Source organism: Aplidium turbinatum, chromosome 13, assembly GCF_918807975.1.
Source record: "Aplidium turbinatum chromosome 13, kaAplTurb1.1, whole genome shotgun sequence".
Taxonomy (NCBI): domain Eukaryota; kingdom Metazoa; phylum Chordata; class Ascidiacea; order Aplousobranchia; family Polyclinidae; genus Aplidium; species Aplidium turbinatum.
Window position 1 is genome coordinate 9,517,354 of NC_137484.1, and position 21,030 is coordinate 9,538,383.

At 37.8% G+C, this 21,030-nt stretch overlaps 1 protein-coding gene across 1 annotated transcript; it reads right to left on the reverse strand.

The window, feature by feature from the left end:
- Window positions 1–10,556: 10,556 nt before the first annotated feature.
- On the reverse strand, window positions 10,557–12,900 carry LOC145782223 (26S proteasome non-ATPase regulatory subunit 14). The gene has a single exon (XM_082593997.1). The coding sequence runs from the start codon at window positions 12,852–12,854 to the stop codon at window positions 11,913–11,915; it is 942 nt and encodes a 313-aa protein (XP_082450123.1). The 5' UTR covers window positions 12,855–12,900; the 3' UTR covers window positions 10,557–11,912.
- Window positions 12,901–21,030: the final 8,130 nt, after the last annotated feature.

Here is a 21,030-nt window from a genome sequence, read left to right on the forward strand (position 1 = left end):
GCATTAATACGCGGCTTACTGTGATGAACAAAATCATAATTGATTTGGCGTTACACTTGTTCAAAATTGCGTTGAGGAGGCGAAAAGCATGTGATCGTTGCTAAAAGGAGGCGTGTCAGAAGTATAAGAACAATTGACTTAGATTAGACAATATGAATTTAACAATAAACAAGAAGTAAGTTAATTAGAAGCAAAAATAAAGCCACAGATGAAATTCAACAGCCAACAAAATGATAATTTTACTTTTCACACATGCCAAGTCCAATTAATTACATTGATCAACTCTACAACGATTGCCAATTGCTTAAAATGTATTGTTTTTTCATTTCATCTTCGTTGTTATTTCTGACTACCAGAACTGCATTGCACGAAAACATCCGCAAGTAGAGAAGCACGGGGTACACAAAAGTAAGGCGAAAAAAATGAAACATTGCAGCAAATAGGCACAAAAATATCAGTCAGGTAGGCTATAGACAAGTTAATAAAAGCATATAAACAAAAACAATTTTTATGTTACATAAGCAAAATAATTCTATTACAATACTGCAACGATTTCAAAAAACTGTTCAAAATTTTTATATTATTATAAGCTATGACATGTAGCTTAAAGGTACGAGATCAGTATGGCCTATTAATGTACAGATAGGCTACTCGACTATAGGTTATCCACAAAAGAAAACCTACAATACCACGTTGTTTATAGGGGATTATGATTAATGTTTTTCATAATATTTTGTACATACGGTATTTAACTTTAAATTTAACATGTTATTTTGTTTTCCATCGCCATGATCGTCACAATGAAGAAAAATTAAGGGGTGCCGCTGAAATCGCCAAAGATTTATTTTATAGTTTAAAAAGGCCATCATAAGATGTTTTGAACAATTGCAAAGCATTAAGAGAAAAAAAAAACTTTATAACTTCACATTTCTGCAGAGAATGAATGATAAAGTCGTTTAAAATATAGGCTAGTTACAAAATGTAGCCTACAATATTTAGCCATTCTAAAAGCCTGTAAGATAAGACATGCAAAAAGCAACATAGGCTACTTCCGTAGATGCGAGAACATCTATCATCTATCCAACAAAGCGAAATATAGGCTGTAGACTCAGATTAATTGGATTGACTTCGTGAACGAAAAAGCTTCAAGATCAAACGGCGCTGGTTCGACTCTTGGAGTGTGCGCTTGAGCAACGCATTCTAAGGACTGCTTTTCATTTAGCACCACCTAATGGATGGAATAATTCCTCGACAACAACAATTTAACAATCGGAAACTTCACTTTGTCAGTCTCGATGACCGGACCTGCGTTAGTGGTTCAAAGCCTCTTATACAAGTATGTGAAACTACCAGGATTAAGCTCTCAAAGAAGCTTTCCCAATCCGAAGATAAAGATTCATTCAATTAATCAAATAAAAAGAGCAAAAATTGAAAATACAGTGTGTAGATGTTTGCAATGCATGGTACTTATGCTAATATTGTCACCAAATTAATGCAGCATAATCACCGTGCATTATGAAGGAGTCGTTATTACATCTCATGCAGACATTGCAGCATAAAATCTAAGTCTTCTTTCATTTTAAACAGAGGCCAAAGAAATGCAGTATCTTCCAAAATCTCTTCAACTTTCCGAATTGCACTTAATTTTTTCTGTATGCACTTGCCACACACCACAGCTTTCGCATAGTTGTATATAGCCCAGGAATGAAATTGGTAGGTAATCTTCTCAGATTCTATTTTCTGAAGGTATGCTTCAAAGCAAACCATGGCTTGATCGTAATTATTGCTTGCAGCGTAATATTTTCCACATTGTACAATGGAGGTAGGAGCACTGGAAAGCTTGTGAAATTCCTTTGAGGCCAATTCAAGCAGTGTTGAAGCAATGGCGTCACCCTCACAAACAATTTCATGGTATTGTTGTGGGTGATCATAATTATGCTTCAAAATTCTTCCATAAATTTTGACCATGCACCGGAGCAATTGATTTTTTTTGTTTGGACGAGATGGGCTGTGAACTTCAACAAGTAATCCGTCACAGTAAGCATTACTGAAAGCAGCATCTGTCGAGTTTGCTTCAATTAAGTTCTTGCAAACTTGTTTTGCTTCATTCAAAGTTGCAAGATCGTTTTTAACTTCAACAGCAATGTAAGCTTCTCGTGCTATAAAAGATAAGTGCTCCCAAAGCAATCTAATGTCAAATATTTGTCTACATCTCAATGAAATTGCATAAGACAAAGAAGACAACCAAAGGGAATCTTGTACAGAAATCGAAGAAGGTGTTCCCTCCATTTCTTTACAGAGAACAACCCTACTCCAACTGTGTAATATTGAAGCCAAACGTTCAGCAAAGAACACTTTTTTGTAAACTTCATCATCTAAGAATACGCCACACTTTTGAAGCATGCGAATCAATTCAATTGCTTCAATTTGAGATTGATCACTCTTTCTCAGTTTTTGGATTATACTTACATTTTTGCAGTTTTGAGACAAAAAATTAATATTTAATTCATCAGCAAGAAAACATTTTGAAACATAGTCAGTAATGAAACCAGAAGGTAATGTGTTTCCTGACTCTTCACACTGTTTTATCACGTAAGCAGCAATGGCGTCAACCTTATTGTGATTGGATTCCAGCAAAGAAAATTCGTTGTCATTCCAAAGAATTTCGATGGAACATTTAAAGTAATTACGACTGTGGGACATATAAGATGGCAGTGTCAATGAAATTGCACCCGCTGCTTCATATAAGTGAGATACAACCATATTTACAAGGAGTGCTTGTCTGGGTTGTGGAAGTGTAATTGGCCTTTCTTCTACATGTTTTAACAATGTTTCAACATGTCGAAATAACATGTGCATTGAAGTCAAAGACTGCTTTGGCCCTATGTTTTTTGTAAGCAATCCTGCCATCACCCAAATTGCATTAGTTAAGTGTTGATTTCTAGCATTGGGTAAGCGAGACTGGCACAAGCGAAAGGCATGAAGAACAACTTCATGGAGACAAACCTCGTCGTTGCAGTTAACGTTACACATGCTGTAGTCAACTAGTTTTGCTACCAACCACCTACAATCTGCCTTGCTCCTGTATTTATCACATTCACCAGCATTTTTGCGAAGAACTTCAAAGCACTTTGCTATAACATACTTGGGAATTTTATCGTGATGTAAATATGACAGACACAAAAGCACATTCCAGTTTAGTTTGGCTTCTTCACTTGACTGTGAATCCACCTTAAAAGGCAAAGTGATTGTTTGAAAAATATGTTCTGCACGGTCGCCGTACTCTTGCTTAATAATTTCTTCTTCTCTACTCTGATGAACAACTTCATTGCTGTATGTTTGGATTTGCTCCACATATTCGACGTAGGTAATCTGGGCTTCCGTGTAATAAGCTTTTGCAACACTTAATCCGAGCGGAGATCCACTAAATCGTTCAAATATTCTATTGGCAGCAGCAACTTCTCTATTATCACTCAAATTTCCATTTAAGAGAAAGTCGATGCCTTTGCTTCTGTCAAATCCAGCTATGTTCTCCATTTGATAATGACTCATTGCTAAACGTTCTTCTAGTGAAATGACACTTGATTTTGAACGTGTTGTGATGTAGATATGAAGTTTAACATTGTTGTTACCGCTTTGACAACGCTTATCTACACATCGTAAGAAATCTTTCAGGAAATTGTCTTTCTGAATAATGTCTTCGATTATTATCACAATAGGTACACATGAGCTAAACAAAGCGGATGATAAAGAACAAGCTATGTTCCTCTCAACATCATTGGATACTCTGGATATAGAGCTTCGAGAAAGTGAGTGTTCACGCATACGCTTTAAAAGATCTGTTAGCTTCAGACGGATTTCTTGATATCCCCCATAACAGTGAATGTGCCACTTTACACACAAGCTTGATGGTTGAAGCGGTGTTTCATATGGAAATTCTTCAGCTAATTTTTTAACAATTTCTGACTTGCCACTACCGGGATATCCATGGCAATGCAATATTAATGTTGAATTTTCTTCTGCATGTTTCTTTATTCGAATATACTGCTCTGTCTCGGAGAAGTTTCGTATTGGCTGTCTTACACTGACAATTGAAGTAGGTTGTAAGAGTCCATTATTCAGCTCATTCATGCTGTTATACAATAAACCTATTCAAGCTTATCGAAACAAAATAGATACAAATTTAACAAAGAAAAATTAGCATAAAATAGACTTCACATAAAGATGCAAAAAATGCATAAATTATGAGAATTTGTGTTCCAGCTGGAACATACAGTAACCTATAATAATAAATTGAGTGTCGCTTTCAGTACCATGATCATTACTAACTTCACAAATGTAGCCTACCTGACCTGTTTTAGCCTGATCCTGCGGATTCGTTCTGGTAGTAGCAGTTTGCACTAGCTTTCGGAACACAGTTCCCTTGTCATGTGCCATGACGAATGATAATGCTGATATACAGTAAGCTTATGATAATAATAAATGTTTATTTTAAGATACTTAATTGAAAACAAGTATAAAGTTGGAACCTATGTGATTTGGACAACAAACGTCATTATATATAGGCATGAATTACGAAAAGCTCATGATCGTAAACAATGACGTGTGGAGATCTTTTCGTGCAGCCCTCAACTGGTGGAAAAAACATGATATGTTATGTTCCATAAATAACTATCTTGTCTCAAATTTCAAAAGATTTATTTTAAAACAGATTTCATAGCCATTTTAATGACTTCTTTCGTGACCATGTTTATTCATTTTATTTATATTCAGTTTTACCACTGGAGTTATTAATCGTAGTGTAGGCTACACATGCTGGTGTTTCGTCGCTTCTACCCACGTGTTCTACCTTTTCTAGATCTCTGCTTTGTTTGACGTGTTCCCTTCTTAAGATCTCCCTGTGTTTAATGAACAAGCGTTTTAACTCTCTATTGAGAAAGCTCAAGAACTTGCATTCTGTCCGAAAAAAAGCTTCCACAAGTGACTTTCCGTACCGACGTTTCATGCGATAGCTCCAACACACTAAAAAACTCATCTTAGGAGTCATGACTGATGTTGGTGTCACTCTTGTTGGTGTCAACGTGGGGCTAGCTTCATGTTTTCCGCAATAATCGAATGATTTCTGCCCTGATTTTTCTTGCATACTTTTGTGCTGTAGCTGTTTTATGGCCTATGCCTTTTATTATTTTTTTTGTGTGATTTGAATATGGACATTCTTGTCTGATGCAAATAAATAATAATAAAAACTCTCCAAAACGAGTCATTTTTTCACTATAAATTGGAAAGTAGCGGGTAACGGGAGTAGCCTACGACTAAGCGAATTGGATCACCTTTCCTCTAGATTGGAAAAAAGTAGCGCCGTTATTCTAACAAAAAAATTTTGGCGCTACCGCTACCAAAAAAGTAGTGCGCTAGTAACGGCGCTAGAAAAGTAGCGCGTTACTGCCCAAATCCGGTTGCGAATATCTTTCATAATGGTGTAGCTGGGCAACCGCTGCTTTTAATTAGCCTACTTCTAGAAACAGCAACATTTAGGCTACAGATGTAGGCTCTTCTTGATTAGACGGAAAAATCTTGCTACCTTGAAGTTTCCTTTGGCTTTCGTTGAGAGCAGTTTTTCATGCATTAAAATTCATTCTATTGATGGTTGTGAGAATCTTTATCCTCAGACTGACAAAAACGTCTTTGGAAGTTTTATTATGACTGTTTTGCAAACTTATAGAGACTATGTGAATCACTGACACAGGCCGGTTAACGAGACGGACAGAGTGAAGTTCTCGTATTTTTAAATTGTCTTTGGCTATAATTTATTCCATCCGCTAGGGGCAGCTCGGTTTCGTTTTGAATCTTCATCCTCGGATTGACAAAGCATTGATAGATTATTCCTGGTAGTTTCGCATACTTGTTTGTAGAGACTCTTGACGCAGGGCCGGTTATCGAGATTGACAGAGTGAAGTTTTCCGATTGTTGAAGTCTTGTTACTGCAGAATTATTCCATTTACTAGGTGCCGCTGAATGGAGAGCAGTCCTGAAATGCGTTGCTCAAGCGCACACCTCAAGAGTCGAACTTGCGCCGCGTGATCTTGAGCCGGGCGCGTAACCACTGAGCTAACGGGCGGACAATGGTGGGCTGCCCGTGTTCTTGACGTGCGTTGCTTAAACTCACCATTTTTGCTTTGCAGATAGGCTGGTCCAGGTAGCCGAAATGACTCCAACCATCGTTGAATAGTTTGCCCCAGGGTGAATAAAATTTATGGAAGGTTGATGGAGACCAGAGAATGAAACTTTTGTAGTCTAAAGCCAGAAGCAAAAAAGAAAAATTTGCATGAAACTAGTTTATCTTTAGTGGAAGAAACCGAGAAGTTAGTTCTGTGAGATGTAGCCTAGCCTATGGGAACGTTCAAATATTACGTAACGCCTTCGAGGGGGAGGGGGGGGGTTTATGCAAAGCGTTACGTTAGCGTCACATCGGGGGGGAGGGGGTTCAAGCAAAACGTTACGTAACGCTTTCGAGTACGGAATGGTAGTTTTTTGTGCTGAATTCGTAGTGAAAAAGCGTTACATGGGGGAGGGGGGGATTGAAAAAAGCGTTACGTTGGCGTTACATGGGGGAGGGGGGGTCAAAAATTCGGAAAAAAAAGCGTTACGTAATATTTGAACGTTCCTTATAGCTAATTGGTTGTCGAACATACTTCGACTTCAAGTTTTCATTGGTTTCGGGTCCAAACCTACTCTTAGCGACCCTGCCGATCACACAAATCACGACAGATTGCGAAAATTCCAAAATCTATCTTCCACCAACTTGTCAATTGTTCTTTGAGTTGTGTATTATTTAACTCAGCCTATATTTAAAAGAACCAGCATTTAGCCCACATCCTACACTTGAGAGACTTGTCAACTAGAGTTGGATCAATTAGGCCTACAATTGAAAGTAACTAATTACACATTTTTATGTAATTATATTTGTAATTGAGACCTTTTGTGCTGTGTAATTGTAGGCTATTTGTAATTCTAAAAATTTTTGGTCCAAATTACACTTAGGCTACATTTGGTAAGTTGCACGCATATCAGTAGCCTACTCTTATTGAGCCACTGGTTAGAGTTCTGGTGGGACTCCTGCATTGCAAGCTAATCTTTAGGCTATGAAATGCAATTCCACTTGTTTTTGATAAAATCAAACAGTAAAAAATCATCGATGAACATAAATATTTAAATTTTGTAATTGAAATGTGTAATTAATTACATTTAAGGGAACGTTCAAATATTACGTAACGCCTTCGAGGGGGGGGGGGGTTATGCAAAGCGTTACGTTAGCGTCACATCGGGGGGGAGGGGGTTCAAGCAAAACGTTACGTAACGCTTTCGAGTACGGAATGGTAGTTTTTTGTGCTGAATTTGTAGTAAAAAAGCGTTACATGGGGGAGGGGGGGATTGAAAAAAGCGCTACGTTGGCGTTACATGGGAGAGGGGGGGGGGTCAAAAATTCCGAAAAAGAGCGTTACGTAATATTCGAACGTTCCCTAAGGTGATGTGGGGATTTGTAAAATCATTAACGTCCCGATCGAAAGAAAATGGAAAACGCCATAACTTACTCCAGTTTCACCCTTATTTGGGTTTATCAGTGATGCATACCCTTGTTTCTTGAGCGGGAATCGAACTTCCAACTTGATGGGAATCGTGGATGTTTTCGACTTGGTTAAGAATAGCTCACTTGGTTAGCGCGTCACTTCTGGAACGAAGAAGCTTTAAGATCAAGCGGCGCTGGTTCGACTCTCGGGGTGTGCGCTTGAGCAACGCACGTTAAGGACTGCTCTCCATTCAGCGGCATCTAATGGATGGAATAATTCCCCGGCAACAAGACTTCAACAATCGGAAACTTCACTCTGTCAATCTCGGTGACCGGGTCGCGAAATTTTTTTTCCCACGAGATTTCTGTATCATTGATTCTAGTCACTCTAAAAGTAAGATTTTCCGAAAGTGTTAAGAGATTGGTTGATTCAGATTGCGAAATAACTATTTACCAATCAAATTCTGCAATGATAATAAAATATAAGCTTTCCCTAACCCTACTTTTTTTGAAAAGCTCTTGTGCACCGCAAAAATTAATTTAAAGAAGAAAAAAAGTTTGACTTCGTCGGGCGTCGAACCCTCGTTCTCACGATCACTAGGCGAGGATGAAACCACTGAACCAACCGTGCCAACGAGAAAGTGTTGCATTCACACGGTTTTAATCCAAACTTTTACCAACATATGTAAATGAGACAGAAATCTCGTGGGAAAAAATTTTTCGCGACCGGGCCTGCGTCAGTGATTCAAAGCCTCTACAAGTATGCGAAACTGCCAGGATTAAGCTCTGCAAGAAGCTTTCCCGGTCCGAGGATAAAGATTCAATCAATCAATTTATCCACGGACTGACAAAGCCTTGATAGGTTATTCCTGGTAGTTTCGCATACTTGTGGAGGCTTTTAACGCAGGACCGGTTACCGAGATTGACAAAGTGAAGTTTCCGTGGAACTATTCCATCCATTAGGTGCCGCCGAATGTCCATAGCAGTCCTTATAATGCGTTGCTCAAGCGCACACCCCAAGAGTCGAAACAGCGCCTGCTTGATCTTGAAACTTCTTCGTCCACGAAGTCACGCGCTAACCAACTGGGCTTTCGGAGCGGACATCGAACGAACAATTTCGACGGAGGTTCGGTTTTCAATTACGTTGGAAACGTTCACAATTCCCATCAAGTTGGAAGCTCGATTCCCTAAGACCATGGGTATGCACCACTGATGATCTTAAAAGTGAAACTCGAGTATGGCGTCTTGAAAATTTCAGAACGATGTAATTAAAGAAATTGGTGGTGTAGTAATTGATCCAACTATGTTGTCAATCACTTCAGAGTTTACCAAACTATATTGGAGCACGGCCATATTAGGCCTGTTAGTAAATCTATTTTCGATGACACTAATTTGAAAACGCTCTTCCAAACATTACTTGCTTGATCTGCCCCTGCTTTGGATGGTAGTTGAAGCTGACGCTTTGAGAATGACCGATACGCATACCGGTAGCTTCTAAAAAAGACACAACATATATGATATAGAACAATGTGTGTTGTATCGCATGTGTTTGATTTTTTTTTTGTTATGAGGTTATGGACCGCATTTTGAAACTTGCTTTACTCTACTGTAGTAAAAATTTGTTCCCACGAATAAATTTAACCAAGTCTTTAGATCATGCGTAGCCTACCTGTAAACAGAGATGGTCGTGATCTTGAAGATCACTTTTTTTTTGGTGATCTTGATCTAAGATCACTTTTTTTTGTGTGATCTTGATCTTGAAGAACAATAAGATCAAGATCACTTTAAAATTGAAGTTTACTTACTAGATAGAGGCATTTTTTTAGAACTCGTATACTGTACAAAGTAGTTAGTGGCAACTACTAACGTTAAGCCACTGTTAATATGATATGGGTCCAACAAAAGGTGATTTAAAGTCTCCATCTAATCTGGTCAGTGTTGCCATTTTAAAATTGAAAAAGTTTTCTGTGTTGGTTATAATAAAGAAGTCAACTTCCGTGTACTTTATGTTGACGTATAATAAAAATGATCTAACTTTGTTCACAATTTGCATGTGTGAATTTTAAAGAAATGTTTGCTTTCTTTGACCCAATTTTAGATGTTTGAAAGTCTAGAATGGCGGTGCTAAAAATCTGGACACTAGTCAACTTTGGTCATGTATAGTGGTTTATTGCAGCAAATCAACCAGACCAAGACTTGTTTAGGGTCTGAGTATGGAGCTGTTTGTCTGATTTCAAACCTCTGAACTTTTTTGAAAGCAGACAACAGTATTAAGGTTGCCAGATGAATAAATAGTGCAATAAACATTGACACAACACAGTGAAAGTTAAAACTACGTAGTAACATGTATAAAAACTCCCACATGAACCAGACAAAATTTTGGTAAAAAATGATGCAGTTCAAAGTTTATTTTTATTTATTTATTATAAATAAAAACTAATTGCAAATTTTGCGACTTTTTCAGTAGCTTACTATTGTAATTAACCCGGGCCTTGGGTGCGACGTTGGGATTCTACGCAAACTACGTCAACAATTGATAGGCCTAATAGCAACAGTCACTAACTTATTACAATTGTTAGGCCAGTGATCGAGTAGTTAAAAGTAAAAGTTAGCAATACCAACTATATACCTCTACCCAGGTTGCTTATAATAATTATTTTTTGCAACATCAGTGATCAAAAACTTCATTTTTTTTCAAGTGCACAAAAAGTGATCTTGATCTTCAAGATCACGATCTTGATCTTCAAGATCACATAGTTTGGTGATCTTGATCTTCAAGATCACCTATTCTTGGTGATCTTGATCTTCAAGATCACCAATACTGGTGATCTTGCCCATCTCTGCCTGTAAAGAGCTTTAAGTTTAGCTTTGTGAATTGACTTTCTCATTTTCCTATTTCCAAGTCCCAAGTAAATCTATCAATGTGTACAATAGAAAAAAATGTCTTGTAACTTAAGTATTAGGGCCTATTATTGGCTACTAGGTCTCGGGGAGTCGTATCAGTTTTGATATATTTGGTTTAAAAAATACAGTTGCGTTATTTTGTATCACAAAAATAACGGAAACGAATGCTTGGATAGGAGTTGACTTTGCTCATAAAAATGTCACAGATGAAACAACATGCCCTTGCTAATTCTTTTTTTTGTATTAATAAATACTTACAAAGCAGCACAAACTCTAAACCATTAAGTTATCCAAACGTCTTTATTTTTTGTAGCCATTTAACAATTTCGACTTGTTCATCTTCATAAGAAATATAAAAAGTATCTTAGTTTGTGCTCAGCACATAGAAATAATGCTGTGGGATGAAGTTATTGAACAACAACTAAACAATGAGTATGGTCAAAAGGTCATGCATGGGATAGGCAGAGTGAAAATCAAGCACAACAGAGCGCAACATAAAACCGTGTTCATTGCTGTAAAACAATGCATTACTTTACAAATCGCAATTTAAAACCTGAACGTGCACAGAGTAGGGTAGGCCTATGCATAATGTTCGTCAATCGCTTACAGCTCAACCCGTCAATCATTCCTTTTTACGTTGATTCAACGTCAGAACACTGAATCGTCTGTAGATGTCGAATCAATGCAAAAAGGACTGATATGCTCGCTGGCTGTGAAACTAGACCATATGTTAGTACCATAGAGACCTGTATACTGTATAGTGTATACAGCACAGGCCATGCCTATGAGCAAGCTTCTTATTTGAATGAAAGCTCATCTGCTATGCCTGATAAGTAATAACAATCAAAATCGATTGTGTGCTTTTACCTTGCAAATAATAGACTAAATTTTGGCTAAATTCAAAAAGCATCTGGCAACAGAAAAATATTAGTCATTTTTATTAAGTGAGACCAGAAGAGTTTTGCAGTGAGAGTCAATGCATACATTTGAAAATTTGTTTTTTAATATTATCATTTTAAAGATATCAAGTAGTACATTCAGCCTACAGTTTAAAATAAAAATTACATCAGCATCCAGCCATTATTGTAGGTTTGCACATTGGCAAGTGTAGTGTGTATGGGTCACAATGGTTATTACCAGAACCAATACGTAAACTGATCAATTAATTACATAACAGAGACAACATACAAAATGTGCTGTTCTTTGTTTTGTGCATTGCCAGTAGTGAAATTTATCCACATATTCCCTACGCTTCAGAAAAAAGTTGTTTTTAATTTGACTAAATAGTTTTTAAGGATTTGACTACTAAAGAGACTTATACTTTCGCCCATGCATGGTTCAGGACAAATGTAAGAACTATACTGCACCCACACAACATTAAACAACATGTGTGTTGTTTAATGCAATGTATATGGTTTCAATCACTATTAGCAAAAAAATTCTATTTAAAGACTACAGTATCTATCATGGCGCCAAGAAATTGAACAATGTTTGAAGTCATCAGAGAGTCCACTTTTTCCTCCAAGTGACGTTTGGGATCTTGCTTACCAACATTTTTGATTGCCAATTGCTCTGGTGTCATTTTCTCCTCTTCTTCTAAAGCTTTTTTGTAATTTTTAGCAAGTTGCAGCATATCTGCTGTTGTCTGCTCATTGACTTTGCAATGCTCATTGTAATCACCCAGTGTAAGGTTGTCAATCCAGCTTTGTTTATGCAAATTTAACAGCATTTTCTGTTCCAACTCATTCTTTCTATGATTGATTGCAATTGAGTAATAGTGCCTGTTTAATCCATGTATTAAGGCTTGAATTGAAGGTTTTTGTAAATGACCAAGGTTTGAAGTAGTTTGTCTGGGTTCCTGTCCGAGAACCATCATATTGGGATTGATTAATCGAAAGGCATCAATCACAACTTTACCTTTGACACTCTGAATTGGATCAACAACAACTGCAACAGCTCTTTCTGAGAGCGCTTCAAAACTTTGTTGTGTATTAATATCAACTCCTGAAAGCCAGCAACCAAACCCAGGATGTGAATGGTACCAACCCACCACCATTTCAGGTCGACCAGTTTGTTTCAGCATGTCTAACATTTTTGCTTGAAACACAGGGTCCACAGCTTCTACACTGACTCCAGTTCCCGACTGCGGCATAGCAAACACATCTATAACTCTTACAGTGTAGTCATCAACAAATTCACCAAGCATTAGGCCCATAACTTCCATTGGTACACCAGCGCGCCCATGCTTCAACATCTTCAATAAAGCCAATGATGAAATGTACACTTGTTCTGCAGTATCAACCATCGGTGCATCAGCTGGTGGAGTTTGTCCAAGTCCACCAAGGCCTCCGCCACCAGCACCTAGTCTCAACAAGCGATCCATACTAATCAATAATTTATTTAAGTTCACTGATAATGAAGGGTACGAAAGCTCTAAAAAAATATATGATAATCAGTTAGTATCCTACTTTACATAAATGACAGTTAACTACTTACTCAACATACCATAACCTGCAACACATTGCCAACTAAAACATCATTTTGGACTCAATTTACAACAGTTAAGTGCACACAAATCTCTTCTTTCAAAGATAACAAAAATCAATTAAGCATGTATTTTTTCAATTATGTAAGCACACACCCTACTCAACAGTGCCCTTTTAGTTAGCTTGGCTGTAATGCGCAATATGACACTGTCCAAAACTCCAAATACATGATTTGCAAGCCACTATACTGGAATGATGCTATATGGTACAGTAAAGATGTGAGGCATTGTTATTTCAAACGTACGCTGCTGAGGTTGCACTGTTCAGAGCTGGGTTTTTTTTTTCGCTGACACTTTTCGGTCATTTGTCCGAAATGACTTGAAAAAACTCGGTCATTTTTTATTTATTTTGGTCATTTTTTATTTATTTCGGTCATTTTTTCTGAGGAAAATATTTCCTTTCAAGTATATAGCTGATACAAACCAAAATTTGCACTTCCTGACTAACTACAACATAGGCGCCAACTTTTTATGCTGTATTGATACATAAAACAATAGATTAACTAGCGATCGGCAGCAGGACAACATTTTTTGAATGCAAACCGCAACAGCTTCGCGATAAATAATCACTAGAACGAGTAGGATGCTACAATTCCACACCAGACAAAATCTGTCATTTTTACATTGATTTAACGTCTGCAGACGTTGAATCAATGTAAAAATGACTGATTTTGCTGCCTGCGACATAGCAAAAATCTACCATTTTGTGTCGATTCAATGTCATCAGATGTTGAATGCACCCAAAAACAACATAATTTGCTACGTAGACGGAGCGTGCGTTTAGCTTTATGCGCTTGCAAACAGACTCGATGTTGCTTTCGAAAGTCGAAACCTCTGCAGTGAATTGTCGCGGCAGTGAACCGCTCGCTGTGAAAATGAACTTGAAGTGTCGGCACGACGTAACCACCAACCAACGCAACAAGGGCTGGTACAAACTGCATTGCGCACATGCGGAATAGTCAACGCAACAACGGACTCGCGCAAACTGCATGGCGCACACATGACCGTTGCCATAAACACCTGATCAAAGGCGGGAATATGCGCATATTTTGTTTCATCTGCAACACGAAAACAGGTCAGTCATGAGTTACGATATTGTAGTGAAAAGGGAGCTATAATCAAACGTCTCTCCGTAACTATTTTTCAAGGGCTATTTACGGATGTCAGCAACTTCTAAATTTATTCAAGGTGACGTGCTGTTGAATTGATGTAAACGTGAATGATTTTACTTTCAACAGGTACATTTTCAAGCGTATAATCAAGTTAGTATTTGCATTCCATTTTCAAGACATTGTCATTCCATTTACAGTATACCTTTTACTTTTTAGTAAACCTTTTCGTCTCTTGTTTCATGGTAATAAATCTAATTCGTTGCTAAACTTTATGTTGTGCTTAGCTTAAAGAGTCGCAGTCCATCAACCGCTAGTTTACGCAGACGCATGGCATGTGTTTGCTTAACCGAAGTGGTCGAGTTTTGTTTATAATAATTAACGATAGGTCGAACGTAACGATAACTCCGAGTGTGGCAATAAAAGCACTCCTAGTGTGACGACATAATTATGTCATCCATCTGCGTGACATTTTGCTGAATTTACGTTGCTGCTGATGAAACACGCTTTCGCCCCCACGGCCAAAAAAATAATTAGGCGCCTATGAGCTACAACATTAAGTTTCGCTGAGAAACGTTGTTGTGTTTTATCTGAGAAAACTTTCTTCAACGTTCATTAGCAAAACTCAACTGTGCAACACCCGAATTGACTATATATTTTTCGGACATTTTGACCAAATTGACTATATTTTTTTCGGACATTTTTCTAAAAAATTGGTCAATGACCGATAAATGACCGAAAAAAAAAACCCAGGTTCAGAGACAACGCTTCCAGTACTGGTATAGAAAAAATAAATATCCAAATGCTAAAACTTAATGCTTACTCGTATTTTTGCTTACATTTTTGTCTAGACTCTTTCTATAGTCCATGTGCAACTGTGCATATTTGCAACCACTTTTTTTCAAGAACCTCTGCAAATCATATTTGTTAACTTAAACAGTTATTCTTTTTTTATTTGAAATATATTTTCAAACTCTTAAGCGTGTAATAATTTGGTGGTATTGTTGCGTGTGTTAAAATCACAATAGCACATTTTGTGATTGCTATTTTAATTCCAAACTGCGTCTGAACACCACTGTCCTTCGTCCTTCTGGTGGAATCATTCTGCGCGATCCATTCAATAAAACGATCCGTAAAAAACCATGCAATAAATAATGCGATGACAGCAGCAACACAAGGACCCGAATAAAAGCACTTCTTGATGATATATTCATTTTTATACCGCTTGAAAGTCAGGATGCCATTTTTAATCTCTTTTTTTATTGGCTGTGGCTATATTTACACTATATAGTGTAATAATAGCTTTAATAGTGTTGCCAGATAAGGAATTCTGCTCTAATTTGAGAAAAGTTTAAAGCTGTTGAAAACAAGAACTTGTATTTTGGAAATTTTTTTTAGTCCTGGGAAGATCAATACCCTAATCTTATTCCTAACTCTAACCCTTACCTTAATCCTTTCTAACTTTAATCCTAACTCTGGCAACACCTGATTGTGGAAAAATAGCCACTTCCTTTTTTATTATAAAAAACGTTTTTGAAAACTAAAAAACAGTCACATAGTTACAGTAAAAAGATAAAACTTTCACAAGTTGTGATATATAACTTACTGACAACTTACTGACTGACTTTCAAATTATTTTCCATTGCAAAATATTTACAAAATTGTGAAGTGAATGTGATTACCTGGATGGTGGCAAATACGCAGTACGCACATCGACCCTATATTATGAGAAATCGTAACACCTTAATAATTTTTTATTGTAACAAATCGTACGGTCGTAACACCTTAATAATTTTTTTATAAATTTAGAAGAGAAAAAAAAGGCTAGTCAGTTTTTTTTCTTTCAAATTCTATAACTTATTCATAAAATTTTTGGGTGTTTACAACCGTGCCATATTTTAAACTGATTTTTCGTTGTGATGGTCAGAACTAAAAACAAACTAAATTGAACGGCCACAAACATGCGTAGCCTAACGATTGAATCGTAACGTAGCCTAACTAAAGGTTTGAGAACAAGACGTCTCTGCGGCTGCTTGGGCGGACCATAAATGGAGTTCTGAATGGAAGTCAAACGCCACCAAACTCTATTCGTTCATCCCCGACGCCGATACACGCCCAATCGGCCTAACACTACCAAGACAGGACGTCGGGCTTTTCCGCTCAACCATGCACCAATGGGGAATGGCCTCTTCCTCCTTCTGTGAATGTGGTGCCGAGGAACAGACCGCAGACCACATCATCAATGACTGTTCCATCTTCAAGCCACCTAACGGAGTGGAAGGTCTGCGTGTCATGGATGACGAAACCAAAGACTGGCTGCTCTCTAGTAGCCTTCCAGTGTAGTCCAGGAACATCGTGAATCTGGGGTGGTAAAAGGATAGACCCTCGGCCCCAAAGGCTCACACGACGACGACACCATATTTCAAACTGATTGTCCTGCTTTATAATAATAATCGTGTTTTTATTTGCACCTATTGCGATAACATACAGTAACACTGCGATCACAAATGCGATACAACAGACAACAGGAAGCAGCAAAGTGACATTTAGTCTTCGAGTCAGCTGTTCGCCTTATTTTGGCTTGCCATTAAGTGTCTTTATTGAGACACAGCCGCGTCCTTTCGAACGCCGCGCAGACATTCTCACCACTCGGCTATCTGGTATCATGCACGGTATAACGTCCGCGTTTTGTCACTTGTACCTTTTTCTAGATCTCTGCTATGTTTGTCATATACTGTTTTTTTGTTGTGATGTTCAGAATTGAAAACCAACTAAACGGCCACAAAAATGTGTAGCCTAACGATTGAGTCACTTCAGGTGAGAATTTAGCTTAAGGAAAAAACACACCTCTTGGAAGTATCGAACTCATATCCTTGGGAGTACGAGTCATACGCAGACCGCACGCGCCACTGAATCACCTGGCATAAACAGTTGAATTTAGTAATATATGCAGCTTTTTTCAGCAACAGCGTGGATGCGCACTAAAAGCGACGTAAAGATTAGAAAAAAGGCATGAAACGGCTGTATTTACGGCGCCGTAAATGTAGCCACTTCCATTAAATTAACTTGGTAACATTTGTTGAAAATTTTCTTGTCTGATCTTCACAGAAAAATTTAACTGACCCCCTGTGTTGTTCATGAAACAGCAAGATAAACTAAATGCAAAAATCCAGACTTATACTAAACCTATCATGCAGTAAAGTGTCTTCATTCTTATCTTTGGCAGGTTATTTACACCTAGCCTAAACATATTTTACATTTTTTGAAAGTCGGCTTTTTTGAGCAATTCTTTTGCTTTGTCACTATTTAGAGTTGCCAATTTTTAATTTAATTGAACAAAAATATAGAAATAAATTTAGGGAAGTACAGATTTGTGATGATGGGCTAATTTATCGGTTCGCAGAGCTAATCCAAAATAAAATTGCTAAGAATTTTTTTTCATTCAATAAATTCGAAATTAAAGTACCAGTTGTCTGCTAGCAACGTGGAACCACGGTTGAAACCATGCTGTACCCAATATAAAGCTGAAGATCAGAAAAAAATGTTCGGGGTTGCCCCAGCAATTTAAAAATATGCAAATTAAAATTGTTCAAAAACAAGGCGCGAAAGCAGTTTGAGGTGTAAATTTTAACTGCTTTTTAACATTTATGTGCATTTCGTATCAATTGGTTAATTTTTTTATAATTTGAAACACAATTCTTCACAAAAAAATTTTTTGAAACGAAAATAAAATGAAGAATTTTGCCTCAAGACAAAATTTTTTCAAAATTCTTTTTGTCTCGTAGCCTATAGCCCTAGTTTTAACATGCTTTGTTTTTACGCTACATTGTTTCTTTCTTTTGCATTCCGCAAAAAAATAGAGATGCTGGACCTATAAAATAATAGTGGCCGAGTGGTTAGCGCGTTAGGCTCGCAGTCGAGAGCCTGCGTGTTCGACTCCAGCCACCCGCACTTGCTGTTGTTTCTCTGGGCAAGAAACTTTACGATAATTGCCTCCACCCAGTGATCGATTTCGAGTAATGGGTAGTACCAAATTTAAGTCATAAGTAGAGTAGACAACCGGAAACAGACATTGCCGTCGGCTGCAGCAGGGGTCAGGTGTATGTCGGAAGGCGTACACCGATTTTCTACAGTACCGTAGCCTGGCTACAGAAGTCAAAAGTGTTTTTTTTTTACAGCAGCCTCCAATTAGGCCTAATTGTCTGGGTCTGGCATATCGAATAAACCGCTGAGCTCAATGTAGGCCTATTGAGTGTAGAGTTGGGTAAGGGTGCAGCAATAATAGGGCGAGTTTCCTTTAAGGACAGTGGAATACCGGGACCACTCACTTTATTGATTTTTTTTGCGAAATGGACAACTGGAGGGTTACTTAGAAGTTCAAAAATTAGCAAAGCTGTGCAACGTTTTCTTTGCTTTTAGGTAAATTCATTCTCATCAAATGAATTGCTATATTTGGTTAAAATTTTGGGTGCTAGAAAATCTGCAAAACCTTACTGCAGCAGTGTGTGCTGGCTACCTACCGTTACCGGTGTTCCAGACGGTTGTTCGCCTGGTCAAACGTCATATAAAAACCGTTCAAGTCTACTGAATATTACGTCATGGAAATTCCTAAAACATGAGCCAAAATTGCACCATCGTCCGTAAGACTCGTGTCAAACCTGTTTAAACCTGTTTCAGTTGAAACCTGTTTGGACATGAAATGTTGCGTCGCGCTACTGCTGGCGTGCCTTTGAGTTATCACAAATTTTTCTGATTCATTCTCGAAGTTGTATGTTGGAAGTCGGTCGCACATTTAACTGGTTTATTTGGTGCTTGCTAGCTGGACAAATTCTCCGTCTTTTATCCAAGTAATCTGTATCGTAGTGATAGTTTTAGAGGTGTACGGCTTTGCATCTCGATTTCGATAGCCGCGGGCTAATTTTACAGAAATACACTTTAAGAATAGACGTTTCGAGGAGTGTTTCTTTTTCGGTCACTACATGCAGACAAACGGATCCGGGAACTTTATGTTACAATTTTCCCACGAAGAGATTATGGTTTACCGCTGTGACCATAAAAAATAAAAGACGAGTTCTTGTCAGTTGGTAGGTCAAGAAGAAATTAAAGCAAAAAATAAAAATAAAAGACGAGTTCTTGTCAGTTGGTAGGTCAAGAAGAAATTAAAGCAAGAAAAATAAAAGACGATTTTTGTTAGCTGGTAGGCCAAGAAGCACTTGAAGGCATAAAAATAAACGACGTGTTTGTTGTCAGCTAGTGCAGAAGAACTACTTAGAAGTACAAGAAATAATAAAAGAAGATTTGTTGGTTGGTAGTCTACACTCTTACAGAAGCAAAGACAAGTAAAAACGTTTCTTCTCAGTTTGGTACAGAAGAAAAATAACTTTGACAATCATTGGCAAGAAAGAAGATTAAAAGACAATCCATCTGTGCTTGTAGATTCAAGTGGAAGAATCCAAGCAAGTTTTGTGGACTTTAGGACTTCATACTCGTACAGCTACGGTATCGTGCATTTAAATTCTTTTTTGTATTTTTACGGTCTTTGCAGTTAAGTTTTTTATAACTACTGTAGCCTAATAATTTTGTGTGTTTGTGTAACTTAATTTTTTTAATTGTTAATTTAGCCCCAACATTTAATATGTCTACACTCGGTGGCGACAAGGACTCGACCGCCGTAGACTCGACTGAGTTTAAGCCTGATGATGTTCTTTGCGGTCGGGCAGGCCATTCTGGGGAGGGACCCAGTAACGATGAGGCTAAGTGTAACGTACGAACACGCACACAGAGTGACGGTTATTGTATTCAGCTGTCGACGACAACGACAGCTACGACAACGAACAAGCGACGGTGAAGTGAAGAAGAAGGTTTCTGTGACAACACAGCAAAACAACGATTAGCAAACAAAACTTACGAATTAGGCCTAATGCGGAATTACAGATGACGAATTATAGGCCTAATGAATTCTTACCGACTAATTTGTGGCGCACGGAACAGCACAGGGAGAAACCCAACAATTGAAAATTCTACCGTTGTAGATCGAAACTGAACATATAAACAGTAAACAGTAAAATATTATGCTATAAAATTCACATTATAGGTGAGTCCCGTACTTGATTTAAACATCGGGAAATAAGACGAGGTACTTATTACACTTAACCATTGACACTAAAATTCACATTGGCCTATTCTATCACAAAGGTTGCAGTAGGATGTTAAGCTTACCGTGAACTGTGATAATCACTGATTTGGCCACATAGGCTAACGGCAACGACAGATGAAATTGCTGCACAGGCTTCAACAATACAGTATGCTGTAACACTTATTTTGATTCAACTAAAATACAGCAGCACCGTTAATAGCTCGAATAACTGTCAGTCGCTAACTAGTTGCTGTAAACGTTAAGCTGATCTTTACATGTACTGCCACTTGACAAAACTCAAAGAACAAAGAAACGTAGTAACGAACGCAAACTCGCAAATGCAATTATGACGTAACCATCACACCTCGAGGTAAGACAGCAGGGGTTGCCAGGTGCTACTTAGGGAATCCGAATTTAGTTGTTACACATAGAAAAGGAGGCGGACAAATACGACGTAACACCCCCACACAAAAATGAGAACTGAGTGAACATTTTTTACGATCAAACCAAGTCGTGTTTGGAACGATATGTTTCACAATCCAATCAGCCTCTAAGAAGGCCTTTTATACGAACAAGAAATTAAAAATGCAGTTACATATTTACAATTAAAAGGCACATTTTTGAAGCAGGTAGTGTGTTTTCACTATTCTCAACCAGAAATGTTCGTTGTTGGCTGTATTAGCCAACAGAAATTCGTTCAATAGTTCATAATACACATTGATCAATGCCTTTAACCCGGCGACAGGTAAACAGTCCATTTTGTTCTGCA

What these genes read in the sequence shown, in the direction of transcription:
- LOC145782223 (XM_082593997.1), bottom strand. Translation starts at nt 12,854, where the DNA reads ATGGATCGCTTGTTGAGACTAGGTGCTGGTGGCGGAGGCCTTGGTGGA.